The following is a 14672-nucleotide window of genomic DNA, read 5'->3' as shown; positions in this document are numbered from 1 at the left end:
ACTTTCTAAAATACTCTATTAATCCTTAGAGGACCTTGCAATTTTCAATTTTTGTGTTTTCGTTTTTCACCCCCCCGCCCCCTTCCCATAGTTGTACTTTCTAATGGCACCATTTACGGTTGCATGCAATGTAGTGGGAAGCGGGAAAACAAAAATTCTAAACCCTGACATAGTGAACACTGTAAAAAAAATAAAAATACTGAGGTAAAATTGACCTGTTATCTTCATGTCACTATGATTACAACGATACCACACATTTTATTACTATATTTTTTACCTTTTAATACAAAAAGAAAAATTAAAAGCCTTGAGAAAAAATATTTACCGTAATTTTTTTAATCGCCATATTCTGACCCATATAACTTTTTTGTAGTTTTGTATACAGAGCCGTGTCGAGGCTCAATTTTTGCAGGGCTATCTGTACTTTTCATACCATTTTGAAGTGTGTGTGACTTTTTGATAAATTTTAAAGAAAAAAAAAATCTTGGAGTTGGTGACAAAAAAATGACGAATTGGCTGTTTTTATTTTTTTCCCGTTATGCCATTAATATTGTTATATTTTAATTGTTTGGGCCGATACTTTTTAAAGGGGGGTGGTTTGAACTTTTAAATATTTTTTAAAAACTTCCTTTTTAAAAAAAAAAAACCCTCTTTCTTTAAGTCACCCTGGGTGACTATAACTGGCAATCATTAGATTGCTTATTGATGGCTATATAGCCATCATTGAACACTCCACTTTCAATATAACAATACAATGCTGCCACCTAGTGGCCTGTATTGGTATATTCCTCTAATAGACTCTGAAGCCTGCTTGAGGCCTGGGGCTATTAGTGCAGTGTAACAGGTTCACCGATCTCAGTCGGGAAACGCAGTTACCGAAGCGGGAGTGCGCGGCTTCCGCTTCCGGACTGCTCAGATGCCGTGGTCACATTTGACCACAGCATCTGAGGGGGAAAATTTATACTATCAGCCTTATGGCTGATCGCATACATGTCCCGCGGGTGTCTGGTGTTTTAAACAGCAGAAACCTGGTGGCTATGGCACCTGGTGCACTAACGAGCGGGTGCCATGTTTAAAGGCACGACTTCCATCGTACATGTACACCAGAGGTCCTGAAAGGGTTAAACAATAGTATACTCTAGTGGTATGCTGGGGAAAGGAGGGTTGGGGGAGTCGGGCTATGGGGTCTGTCCAGGGTAACAGCTGCTGGAGGCACCGTCCGTGTGTACCCCACATCAAGGATGCGGACCCATTCACTTAAATGGGTCCGCAATCCGGGAAATGAGGTGCGGAACGGAGGAAAGGATCAGAAGCACTAGTGAGTGCTTCCGTGGGTTTTCTGTCCGTGCCTCCGCACCACAAAAAAGTAGTGCATGCGCAATTATTTTTTTTGCGGTGTGGAAAGTTGGATGTGGATCTAAAAAAATAAAATAAAAAAGTTAAATGGCATTTACAAAACGATGCCAAAATAAAGTATATAGATGGGGAATGTTAATTAATAACTATTTTATGAGGTATCACAATTTGTCCTTAATGCAGAGAAATTCAAATTTAGAAAGCTGCAATTTGTTTCTAAAATTTTCAGTAAATTTTGGATTTTCTTTTAGAAACACATAGACTCTAATTTACCATTAACATGAAGTATGATGTGTAAAAAGGCATTTTAAAGTTATTACCACACTAGTTTTGCATCTCCGACAGCAATTCTGGTAGGCTGTTCTGGGAGAGAACAGCCTGCTGGAATTCTCCAAATCTGGCACTGCCGGATGCAACTGGAATGCCCACCGGCCCCATTAGCTATGATGGGGTCCGGCAGAGATCTGGCAAAAATGCAGAGAATCAGCTGGACACAAACTGCTGCAGTTTGTGTCCGGCCAATTCCTGCCATTCTCAGCCGGAACTGGCTGGAGTGTCACAATGCTGGAGATGTGAAACTAGCCTAAAGTGACACATCAGATTTGAAAAACTGGGCTTCATCCTTAAGGCCAAGGTTTTGTCCTTAAGAGGTTGTCCAGGATTTTAATATTGATGGCCTTTGATTAGAATAGGATATTAATTCCTGATTGGTAGGGCTCGGACACCCCAACCCCATCAGCTGTTTCTGAGCAGCTCCAGCACAGGAGCCACTTTTGAAACAACAGTTGAGGCATCATATCTCTGCCAATCAGGTATTGATTGCCTCTCATTGTAGTGAATGGGAGCAGTGCGGCAGTAACCAGCTGGAGCTGTATAGTTCCAGAGCCAGAGCTACTTGGAAACAGCCAATTGACGGGAGTGTGAGGTGTAAGACCCCCACTAATCAGATAGGCCTATGCTCAGGGTAGGTCATTAATATCAAAATCCTAGAGTACCTCTTTAAAGCGAACCTTTCACCTCATTTTCACTTTATAAACTAGCAACAGTACCTTATAGATTATCTTCAGTGTGTTCTTATACATGTTAGTGCCGCTTTCCTGCGCTGTTTATTCTTGAAAAAATCGTCTTATAAAGTTCACATTTCCTGCTCCAACAGTCACGCAACAAGTCAAGGGGGTATCCCTTCCCTCACCTCTGGCTGTACCTCCCCTGCCCTAACCCCGCCTCTATGCTCTGTAATTGACAGCCGGCTCAGTCGCCGGGACAGCTCCTCATTCGCCGCGCGATCCCGTCTTTCTTGCGGACACAAGCGCGATCCTGTAACAGAATCGCGCATGCGCCGTACGCGATGCCTGCCTGTCTGCTCTCCCTCCCGTGCGCGCGCTCCCCTATATTCAGGCTCCAAGTGCCCCACGTGATCACTGTAGACGGCGCATGCGCAGGATTCACAAGCGCGGTCCCGGTGACTGAGCCAGCTGTCAATTACAGAGCATAGAGGCGGGGTTAGGGCAGGGGAGGTACAGCCAGAGGTGAGGGAAGGGATACCCCCTTGACTTGTTGCGTGACTGTTGGAGCAGGAAATGTGAACTTTATAAGATGATTTTTTTCAAGAATAAACAGCGCAGGAAAGCGGCACTAACATGTATAAGAACACACTGAAGATAATCTATAAGGTACTGTTGCTAGTTTATAAAGTGAAAATGAGGTGAAAGGTTCGCTTTAAGCTGCATTGGATAGAGGAAGTCATCTGTCGTAACTTCTGTCACTTCAGAGGCTCGGTCATTAGCTCTATACATCCATTTTACACTACAGCTCTTAGGGCTAGACATGTGTCGCGTGACATTTTGTTTTAATGACAGTCAATGTTGTCACACTGCACCACAACAGTCACAAAAATCCGTCCGTTAATAGTGTTGCGCTGCGACCTTGACGGGAGAGTATCCATGAATGGTTTCAAGTCCATTTGGATCATAGGAAGGGTGAATGGTAAAACATGAATGACATACAGTACAAGAATCATTCTCTTTTGTAAAAGCAAGAAACCGTAGTAGTACACTGCATATTGCATGAACAAAAAAAAAAAAAGTGTTCTTTTCATCACCGTCTGGCCTGTATATGTATATATTCATCTGTGCAGGAAAGCGCGGCAGACTGCACTTTCCAATAGAGAGCCACCACAAAAAGTGTACACCATGCAGTGCACTTTTTTCTACAATGGGACCGTATGGGTGACAGATGCCCCTCTAGGCAAGAGTCCTAGGCTTCCATCAGATATGTCATCAGACGGTGGGTTTGATTGTGCAGTTGTGGTGCTTAGAGACACAGAGAGAGGAGACAGCAAAACGCAAATGAATGATCGCAACGTTTTTATTAAAAACAATGAATAAATTATATTGGCATCATTAAAATTCAACTACAAGAAAATTTAGACTAGCACATTCATGGTCACAGTTGGATATCCATAAAGCAAACATACAGAACTAATAAAAGCATGGCTGCACAACATTTCACATGCAAACAATAGAACTGGGAAATAGGGATCATTCTAAATTAAAGTGGTATTATGCCTACTATAAATGAAAAAATAGAAGTTCTTTGCGCACATTTTTGATCAAACGTGTGTCGGGCCCATCTACCAGGCATCAAGGTGGCTTCTGCTTCAGCATGTGAAATGTTGTGCAACCATGCTTTTATTAGTTTATCATTAAAATTCAGTCATTGTGTACAGACTAGTGAACCTAGAAAAATAGAGAACATAATTACCGTTTACTTGTATAATGGAGACTGACTGATATGACAAGCCACAGAGAAAGTGCTTTGGAGGATAACTGGCACCCTAAATTAGCAGTATTATCTGTATTATCCTGTCAGACATGCATTTCAATCCAAAGCAAAAGTATTTCTTTAACTGTTTAAAGCTTTTTGGGTAGGACCAGATGTGTCCACCAGCAGGAGGCTTGAGACATGGCGAAAATATCCACAGCCAAGCGGTTTTCTACAAATCATTAAAAACAGATTGTCAATTGCATGCTGTTAATACTGTCACAAGTAAACTTAAAAATCTATAAAGCCATTAACAATATGCAATGATTATCTACAGAAACAGCTGCAGCTTGCGTGGTAGAACAGTTTTCTGCCCCGTTGTGGCCACATCTCTACTGCCTTTCCGTAGCCATGCCTAGTCCTACCCTAATACATTTCCCATGCCAAATATGAACAGTGTTCCATGGTTTGTAAGAGATTCAGTTCACCATGTCGCTGGCTAAAGTTAAAGCCTACCTCCACCCAAATTCCAAATATTCAGGTTGAAATTGAAAAAGTGATGGCAACAACCAGCTTAGTGATCAGCGGATCACCACAAGACAGGTACTCCCTACTCCAGCTGTTCTGAAACTAGAATCCTCCTTTCACTTCTACAGGATAAACAGCTGAGTAAGTTTGCATGCTGGGAGAAGTTTCACAGCAGCTGGAATGTTGAAGGTACACAGTAGGTGTCCATTTATGAACCAGCCTGGTCTGCCAACAGGAACTGCTATTACAGAGAAGTTCTCCAAGCAGAAAAGGGTTGTATATTCTTGGGACAACCCAACAAATTTCTTTATCCTTAGGTCATACTCCCAGGGTTCAGAACCGGACATACGAGCAGTTGATTGGTGGGGTCCTCAAGTGGTATATCCAATTTAGCTGACCTTGTTCCTGATTGTGATACGAACAGAACAATGTGGCGGCCGATTCTCTTTCAAGGGGAATAATAAAACCTCCCTAACAAAGTAGTCTTTCAGACATTCTTCTCATAGCATGAGCATGCTGCAATCAAGATGGCTGCCAAACAGATTCTTGACAGCATCTGTTTAGTTTTCAGACAGAAAAGACATTTCCGATCATTTGCCCATTTACAAGTACTAATTTAGGTGGCCCTACCCATGAGTTGATGTCAGCAGGACCACCCAACCATATGGCATGCTGGATTTCAATATACCCGATGATCTTTTGTTGGATACAATGCACTGTTAGGCTGAGTTCACACAAGCGTGTCCGGATGCGTTGCGGCAAACCCGCGCGAGTAGGTACCTAATTGCAGTCAGTTTTGACTGCGATTGCATTCCGTTGTTCAGTTCTTATCGCGCGGGTGCAATGCGTTTTGCACGCGCGTGATAAAAAAAAAAAAAACTGACTGTGGTACCCAGACCCGAACTTCTTCACTGAAGTTCAGGTTTGGGTTCGGTGTTGTGTAGATGTTATTATTTTCCCTTATAACATGATTATAAGGGGAAATAATGGACCATGGTGATGGACCATGTGATATGACGTCACCACAGGTCCTTTAGCCGGCAGCTCATGATTAAAGTAGTAAGAAGAGACCGGCAGCTATGCGATCAAGAGGAGAAGGTGAGTTAATTATTTTTTAACCCTCAATTTACCACCTACTAAGCATTCTGTATTAAAGAATGCTATTATTTTCCCTTATAACCATGCTATAAGGGAAAATAATACAGTGAATAGACTGTCATCTTCGCAACCATGCGTGAAAATTGCACCGCATCCGCACTTGATTGCGGATGCTTGCAGTTTTCACTCAGCCCCATTCACTTCTAGGGGGCCTGCGTTGCGTGATAAACGCACATTATAGAGCATGCTGCAATTTTCACGCAACGCATAAGTGATGTGTGAAAATCACAGCTCATGTGCACAGCCCCATAGAAATGAATGGGTCCAGATTCAGTGCAGGTACAATGCGTTCACCTCCCGCATTGCACCCGCGCGGAAATCTCGCCCGTGTGAACTCAGCCTTAGAGGTGTCTAGCAGTGGCTTATTTCCCTCTCCCTATTGACAACACATGCACACTCTGAGTGTGCATGTGCATGGTAAGGTTGGAAGGAATAGCTGTTGGCTGAATGCTTGAAAAGATGAGGAGCCTTTGACATGGACCAATGATGTTCAGTCAGTCATTATCCCATGTAAAATGTGCCACTGACCACCCGACAAACGAGCAAATGCTCGATTGTTGTGTGATCGTATCCTTTCGGAACATGAAAAATCATCAGTCATTGACTACCCTGAGTAAAAAGGGACATGCTGCTGGCAATAATGAAAGCGTGTGTCTGAATGATCGCACTACCATTTGGCCACAAACCGTGCTGAAGATTTCTCTATTTCTCTTGCTCAGAGTGTGGACATCTTCTGCAGCACTTCACAGACATTATGATCACTCAGTGTCCCGAGTGGAGCTCACATCTATATTCCCTATAGGTATAGCCTTGATTTGTAGGAGGAAATTGGAGTACTGGGAGGAAACCCATGCAGACAGCGAGAACATACAAACTCCAAGAAGATGTCATCCTTTGTCAGATTCGAAACCAAGACCATAGCGCTGCAAAGCACCAGTGAGCCCAAAAGCTGCTTATTCCATATAAATTAAGCTAAACAAGCACTGATCTACATGTTATACTGACAATTGGCGCTTGTTTTTTTTTTGGGGGGGGGGGGGGGGAATTATAATCTTGGTGTACAGCCAACTTCAGAAAGTTATCCGATAGAAACTAGAGTGCAATCTGAAGGCAAACGGGAAATAAAATCAAGAGGGTGACTGGAAGGTACAAGGGCTGACCAAATCTCAGTTTCCTGGACCCCTGTCGTGTGACATGTGCAACACAAATATTAATCACAGCCACACCCGGACATACATGTTTGAGTGGAGATCGGCTTTAAGAATATTTCTCATGATCACTACATAAAACGACATGATCACTTTTGGTCTCTTGTTAATTTTCAGCAACACATATGCTATTCCTGGATGGGATGGAATGAGTAGGTAAAGTCCCCGCATACGTTAGGAGTTGAAATGGTGACCATACAGGACACTAGTGCAAGTGTACATTTTTAAAAGTACAATTCTAAAATATGAGGAATCATAAGGATTAACCGTTAGTCAGTGCAGAATTAGAAATGATGCATAAAGATGAAGTACAGCTCCTAAGAGAAGAACATACAGCACATATCAGCTGGGTAAGATACAGTATAGGAGTTGGGTATAATGCGAGATAAAAAAGGACGTATATGTTAGGATGTGTGACTGGACGGGTAGCAGCAAATCTTCATGTGTGGATATCTGTAGCAACATAGAGAAGATGAGAGGCTGAAAAGTCAACAGTTTGGATAGACGAATCGGTTGAAATTCAGGACAATAGAGGTTTCTGTTGAAAATATGCATCAAAGCGGGAGAGGGCATAATCCTACAAAAAAAAGAAAAGAAGACAAGTTAATCTAGAGAAGAACTGATTGTACTATTCAATCCTACAGAACACGTAAGCTTTGTCCATCTGCCATGTCACTGCTAGTGTTTGCTGGATACCAATTACCTTGTCTATCACCACTAATTCCCTGCTACAGTGGTGCTTGGGAGTTTTTGAACCCTTCAGAATGGTCTACATTTCTGCATAAATTTAACTAAAACTAGAAAATCAGATTTTTACACAAGTCCTAAAAGTAGATAAATCAAATTAACCAAAATATTAGACTTGGTCGTTTATTTATTGAGGAAAATGGTCCAATATTACATGTCTGAGTGGAAAAAGAATGTGAACCTTTGCCTTCAGTATCTTGTGTCATCCCCTTGTAAAAGCAATAACTGCATCTAAACATTTCCGGTAAACATTCCTCCAAACAAAACAGCTTCACCTCTGTTATGTTGGTGGGTTTCCTGCTCGCTTCAGGTCCTTCCACATTTCTATTGGATTAAGGTCAGGCCTTTAACTTGGCCATTCCAAAACACTAGTTTTCTTTAACCCCTTAATCACCAGTGCCTTACACGGCACAACTAGACGTGACTTAACGCCCAGCGCCGTACGGCGCAAGGCGCTGGGGAAGTCGCGGCACCACGCCTACTCTTGCCGGCAAGGCAGCCATGCCGGGTAAGGGCAGCATGGTGCTGTACCGCCCACTGCAGCTCCAAGAGCTGCGAATGGCCAATCAATGAGACAGACACATCGCAGCGCAGGAAGCTGTCAGAGGTATCGGGGAGGGTCGAGAGAAGGTAGCAGGTGCGGAACAAGTCAGCAGCGGTCACATCCGAGGTGAGGGAGGGGACAGCAGTGTTTTGGGTCCCCTGCCAGCGTTGCTATTGGCTGGAACAATGCTCCAGCCAATGGCAGCACTATAGCTGCACAGGAAGAGGCAGAACTTAACTGCATGCAGCCATTCTAGCTGGTGACTGCATGCAGAGAGTTTCTGTGCTTCTCTGTGCTGCTTGTTGGCTTGCTGGGACTTGTGGTGCACACCACAGCGATTTAACCCCTTTCCTGCTGGAAAGAAGAAAAACATCTGGAATAGTTGCACAGAATTTTTTCTTCTTCATTTGCAGCTGTTCGAGATCCCTAAACCACCCTTCGTCCCTGTGCCTCCCCGCCCGTTTTGTTTTTGTTTTTTTTACAGATGCAGTTTGGTCCGTGCACTTTTTTTGTGCACCACTTTTTCTGCGTGCGAGCTGTGACTGCCAAGTGCTGTTCAGTGCGTACCTGCCTGATCAGCACCTGCGGATTATTTGTGCTGATTTTTTTGCAAATTTTTCTTTTTTTTTTTGTTAAAGAAAAAAAGTTTAGATATAGATATATATAAATAATGGCGGCACTGGAAAAAACACAAGGAGGGTGCTATGTCCAGGGATGTAGCAGCTTACCCCGTCAAATAGAGATGAAAAAACGGACAGCACTCCAAGTAAAAGCTAGTGGTGTTTATTCACCCATGTGGATGGCAACGTTTCAGCTCATACAAGAGCCTTTTTCAAGCTTGAAAAAGGCTCTTGTATGAGCTGAAACGTTGCCATCCACATGGGTGAATAAACACCACTAGCTTTTACTTGGAGTGCTGTCCGTTTTTTCATCTCTATCCATCTATCTAGCTATGTTTGTTTTTTTTTCAGTTAGTGTTGCATTTTGCAACCACTGAACACCAATCAGTGTCCATTACTGATTGTGTCTGCTAAGTTGCACTGCAATTTTTTTTTTTGTGCAAAGACTTTTTTGCAAAAAACTTTTCCTTGAAGACTTTTTTTTTTTACAACTTTTCTTCTAAATTTAATTTCTAATTTATTACAAGCTCCTTCACGTGTGAAAACACTACATAAAGGACCCCACACTAAATTAAGGTTTACACATTTCAAAAATGTCCTGTCCATCCCAACGTGTATACGTGCTTGCCTCCGATACAAAGTCTGCCAGTAAGAGAAGAGGATGCCGCTTTCCTCTACCCCCTCATCATCCGCTGATGAGGGACCCTCTAGATGGCGCCCCAGGGTAGCAGAGGAGGCAGCCTCCCAGAGTGAACCCTTATGGACCCCACTCTCTGGCGATTTTAGCCCCAAATTCCAGAGAGTTTGTGGAAAACTCGAATCCAAATTGACTGCACGGACTTCACAGAAATAGATTTTTTCAAAATCCTTTTCTCAGAAGATTTTATAAATTTGATGGTGACCCAAACAAATTTATATGCCCAGCAATTTATTTCCCAGAACCCTACTTCACCATATGCTAGACCCCTAGGTTGGACCCCAGTAAGTGCAGCAGAGGTGATGACATTTTGGGGACTCGTGCTGCATATGGGCGTCGTAAAAAAAAAACAACCATTAGGCAATATCGGAGTTTGGACATTTGCTACCAGACTCCAATTTACAGTCAGACCATGACCCGGAAGAGATTTGAGTCAATTCGGAATTTCCTACACTACAGTAACAATGCACAGTGCCCACCCCAAAACGACCCAACATTTGACAGTCTGTTTAAGGTTAGGCCCGTCCTTGACTATTTTAACACCAAGTTTGCTGAGGTGTACAACCCTGATAAAAATGTATGTGTAGATGAGTCCCTATTACTGTTCAAAGGGAGGATTAGATTCCGCCAGTACCTGCCTAGCAAACGGGCAAGGTATGGCATAAAAATATATACAAACTTTGTGAGAGTAGCTCCGGGTACACCCACAAATTCAGCGTTTATGAAGGGAGAGATTCCTGGATAGAACCCCCAGAATGGCCCCCATCCTAGGAGTTAGTGGGAAGAATGTGTGGGAGCTACTGCACCCACTGCTGGATAAGGGTTACCACCTCTATTATACCAGCATACCCCTATTCAGGTCCCTAACTGCCAGAGGTACTGTGGCTTGCAGCACAGTGCGCAAAAATCTGAGAGGCCTCCCTAGATCCCTGGTAGGGCAACCACTGAGGGTGAAAGTAGGACTCTCCTCCATGATAACATGCTGGTGGGACGTCCTTGTACTGACCACCATTTACACTAATGCCAGCTCTCCTTCCCCTGTACGTGGTACCACAACCACTATCCCCAAACCAGTTTGAATCCTGGACTACAACAGGCACATGGGAGGATCTTGCAAATCAACTTATGAAGCCCTATAGTGCCACACAAAGAACAAAAGTGTGGTACAAAAGGCTGGCAGTACACATTGTACAGATGGCAATGTGCAATGCATATGTGCTATTTTATTCTGCAGGCCACAGAGGAACTTTCCTTCAGTTCCAAGAGGTGGTAATCAAGGCCCTAAATTTTTCAAACCCAGGCCGGGGAGGGTCCCAGTACTTCAGGAAGTTACGGTTGTACCAGGGCAACATTTTCCAGGTCAAGTCCCCCAGACATCAAAGAAGGGATGGACCCGAAAAAGCAGGGTGTTTTCCAAAAGGGGGATAAGGAAAGACACCATTTACCACTGTAAAACCTGCCCTGAAAAACTTGGCCTGTGCATGCAGGTGTGTTTCAGAATCTACCTCACATCTATGGAGTATTAATTTAATTCCATCCTTTAGGCTCCCTGTAATATTTCCACTTTATAGCTCTGATTTAGTCCACCTCGCTTCCATATTCACTGTCTAACAACCACTACATATTTTTTTCTGTGAAGCAACCGTGCCCTTTCCACCACTTAAAATGTTTGTACGGGGGGTGCTCTTTCCGAAATGGGGTTCTCATTTCTGGGGACCTCAGGAATTTATTTAATGCGACATGGCACCTAAAATCCATGTCTGCCAATTCAGGGCAGCACACCGGCCACCAATGATATTATTACAATAGAGGGGGGGCGGGGGAGGGTTGGCGCACACTGGCCACCAATGATAATACAATAGAGAGGGAGGGGGGGCCGCACACTGGCTACCAATGATATTCAAACTGGGGAGGGAAGTCTGCCCCCTGCTGCCTGGCAGCCCCTGATCTCTTACAGGGGGCTGTGATACGCACAATTAACCCCTTCAGGTGCAGCACCTGAGGGGTTAATTGTGCGGATCACAGCCCCCTGTAAGAGATCGGGTGCTGCCAGGCAGCAGTCATGTACACAGTTCGTAGTATATTCTAACTAGAAGCGTCTCCATCACTATGGGAACGCCTCTGTTAGAATATACTGTCGGATTTGAGTTTTCACGAAGTGAAAACTCAGCTCTGAAAAAGCTTTTATGCAGACGGATCTTCGGATCAGTCTGTATGAAAGTAGCCTACGGACACGGATGCCAATCTTGTGTGCATCCGTGTTTTTTCACGGACCCATTGACTTGAATGGGTCAGTGAACCGTTGTCTGTCAAAAAAATAGGACAGGTCATATTTTTTTGACGGACAGGATACACGGATCACGGAGGCGGATGACAAACGGTGCATTTCTCGAGTTTTCAACGGACCCATTGAAAGTCAATGGGTCCGCAGAAAATCACGGAAAACGGAACAGCCACGGGTGCACACAACGGTCGTGTGCATGAGGCCTAAAGCAACTTTTTCTGGAAAATTTTATTTTTATTATTTTCATTTTCACAGCCAAGCCTTTCCTAATTCTGTGAATTGCCTGATGGGCCAAAGTGCTCTCTAAACACCTTGAAATATTCCTTGAGGGGTGTCGTTTCAAGAGGGTTGTGAAAGTGAAAAATTTGGGCCTTAAGTCCATTATTCTGGAAAAGAAATTTTTTTATTTTTCATTTTCACAGCCAATTCCATGAATCACTATTGAGGACAACTGCACATCTTGAAATATTCCTTGAGGGGTGTAGTTTCTAGAATGGGGTCACTTTTTTGGGGTTTCCACTCTAGGGGTACCTCAGGGTGTCTTCATATGCAACATGGCTCCCAAAAGCCAATCCTGCAAAATCTGTCCTCCAAAAGCCCTATGGCGCCACTTCCCTTTTGAACCCTGCCATGCACCCATACATCATTTTTTGAGGGGTGTTGGCGTATTCGTGGGGAAATGGGTAACAAAATATGGGGTGCATTTTCTCCCGTTACCCCTTGTGAAAGTGAAAAATGTAGGTGTAAAGCAACTTTTTTGGGGGAAATTTTTTTTTTTTTTTTTTTTTTTTTTTAATTTTCACAGCCAATAGTTTCCCAATTCTGGGATACGCCTGATGGGTCAACGTGCTCACTACAAAATTTGAAATATTCCTTGAGGGTGGTAGTTTCCCGAATGGCGGGGGGTGGGTGGTCACTTTTTGGGGGTTTCCACTGTAGGGCCACCTCAGGGTGCTTTCAGATGCGACATAGCTCCCAATTACCATTCCAGCTAAATCCACTCTCCCAAAGCCATATCGTGCTCCTTCCACTCTAAAGCATGCTGTGCGCTCATACATCAGTTTGTGAGCACAGATGGGGTGTTTCTTTAAACTCCAGATTCAGGGTATTATAAATTAAGTTTTTTTGGGCTGTTAACCCTTGATGTGTTGCAGAAAAAAATGATTCAAATTAAAAATCTGCAAAAAAATAAAATAAAAAATATGTTTAATTCCCATATTCATTTAATTCTCGTGGGGCAAATAAAGGGTTAACAAAGTTTGTAAAATCCGTTTTGAACAGCTTGAGGGGTGTAGTTTCTAAAATGGGGTGATTTATGGGTGGTTTCTAATATGTACGCCCCAGAAAGTGACTTCACAACTGAACTGGTCCTGAAAAAATTGGGGTTTGGAAATGTTCTTAAACATTTTAAGATTTGCTTCTAAACTTCTAAGCGTTCTAACATCCCAAAAAAATAAAATGTCATTTTCAAAATGATCCAAACATTAAGTAGACATATAGGGAATGAAAAGTAATAATTATTTTTGGAGGTATTACTATAAATTATAAAAGTAGAGAAATAGAAATTAGAAAATTTGCTAATTTTCCACATTTTTGGTAAATTTGGTATTTTTTTTATAACTAAAAATGAAATGTTTTGACTTGTTTTACCACCGTCATGAAGTACAATATGTGGATGAGAAAACAATCTCAGAATGGCTTGGATAAGTAAAAGCGTTTAAGTTATTACCACATAAAGTGACCGGTCCGATTTGCTAAAAATGGCCTGGGCAGAAAGGTGAAAATTGGCCTGCTCCTGAAAGGGTTAACCATTCTTTAGTAGAACGACTTGTGTGCTTATGCTGGTCGTCTTGCTCCATGACCCACGTTCTCTTGAGATTCAGCTCACAGACAGATGTCCTGACATTTTTCTTTAGAATTTACTGGTATAATTCAGAAATTACTGTTCCATGCCATCCTGACCCAGATGCAGCAAAACAGGCCCAAACCGTGATAGTACCACCACTGTGTTTCACAGATGGAATGTTTTTAATCTAGAATGCAGCATTTTCCTTTCTCCAAACGTAATGATTCTCATTTAAACCAATAAGTTTTATTTTGGACTCATCCATCCAGAAAGCATTGTTCCAATAGCCTTCTGGCTTGTCCAGGTGATCTTTAGCAAATTGCAGTCGGACAGCAATGTTCTTTTTTGGAGAGCAGCAGCTTTCTCCTTTTATTCTCGTCATGCACAACATTGTTGTTCAGTGTCCTCATGAACAATAAAGTTAGCTACTGTGAGAACGGCCGTTAGTTACTTAGAGGTTAACTTGGATTCCTTCGTGACTTTGTGGCCTATTACATGCCTGGCTCTTGGCGTGATCTTTGTTGGGCGACCAATTCTAGGGAGGGAAATTATGGTCTTGAATTTCCTCCATTTGTACACAATCTGTGGATTGGTGAAGTCCAATCCTTTTAGAGATGGGTTCTGTAGCCTTTTCCAGCCTGTTTAGCATCAACAACTCTCCTTCTGAGGTCTTCAGAAATCTATTTGGTTAGTGCCATGATACACTTCCACAAACATGTTGTGAAGATCAGACAGACCCCTGTTCTTTAAATAAAACCCATGGCCCACTAACACCTGATGATCATCCCATTGATTAAAAAAAAAAAAAAAAAAAAAAAAATAATAATTTCACCATAAGATTATCTGCTTAATCCAAAAGGGTCACATACTTTTGCCACTCAGACATGTCATATTGGAACATTTTCCGCAATACATAAACAA

General features: G+C 42.7%; 1 protein-coding gene across 2 annotated transcripts in view; it reads right to left on the bottom strand.

The window, feature by feature from the left end:
• Positions 1-6850: 6850 nt before the first annotated feature.
• CHKB (choline kinase beta) overlaps positions 6851-14672 on the bottom strand; it is a 109702-nt gene continuing 101880 nt past the window's right edge. For both annotated transcript variants that reach the window (XM_040413576.1, XM_040413577.1), the window contains one exon: positions 6851-7590. In XM_040413576.1, coding sequence (XP_040269510.1) covers positions 7534-7590 — 57 coding nt within the window. In that variant the 3' untranslated portion in view covers positions 6851-7533. The remainder of the gene's footprint in view (positions 7591-14672) is intronic.

The sequence above is a fragment of the Bufo bufo genome, chromosome 1 (assembly GCF_905171765.1).
Source record: "Bufo bufo chromosome 1, aBufBuf1.1, whole genome shotgun sequence".
NCBI lineage: Eukaryota > Metazoa > Chordata > Amphibia > Anura > Bufonidae > Bufo > Bufo bufo.
Note: the sequence above shows the minus strand (reverse complement) of the source record. Positions and strands in the feature narration are given on the sequence as shown.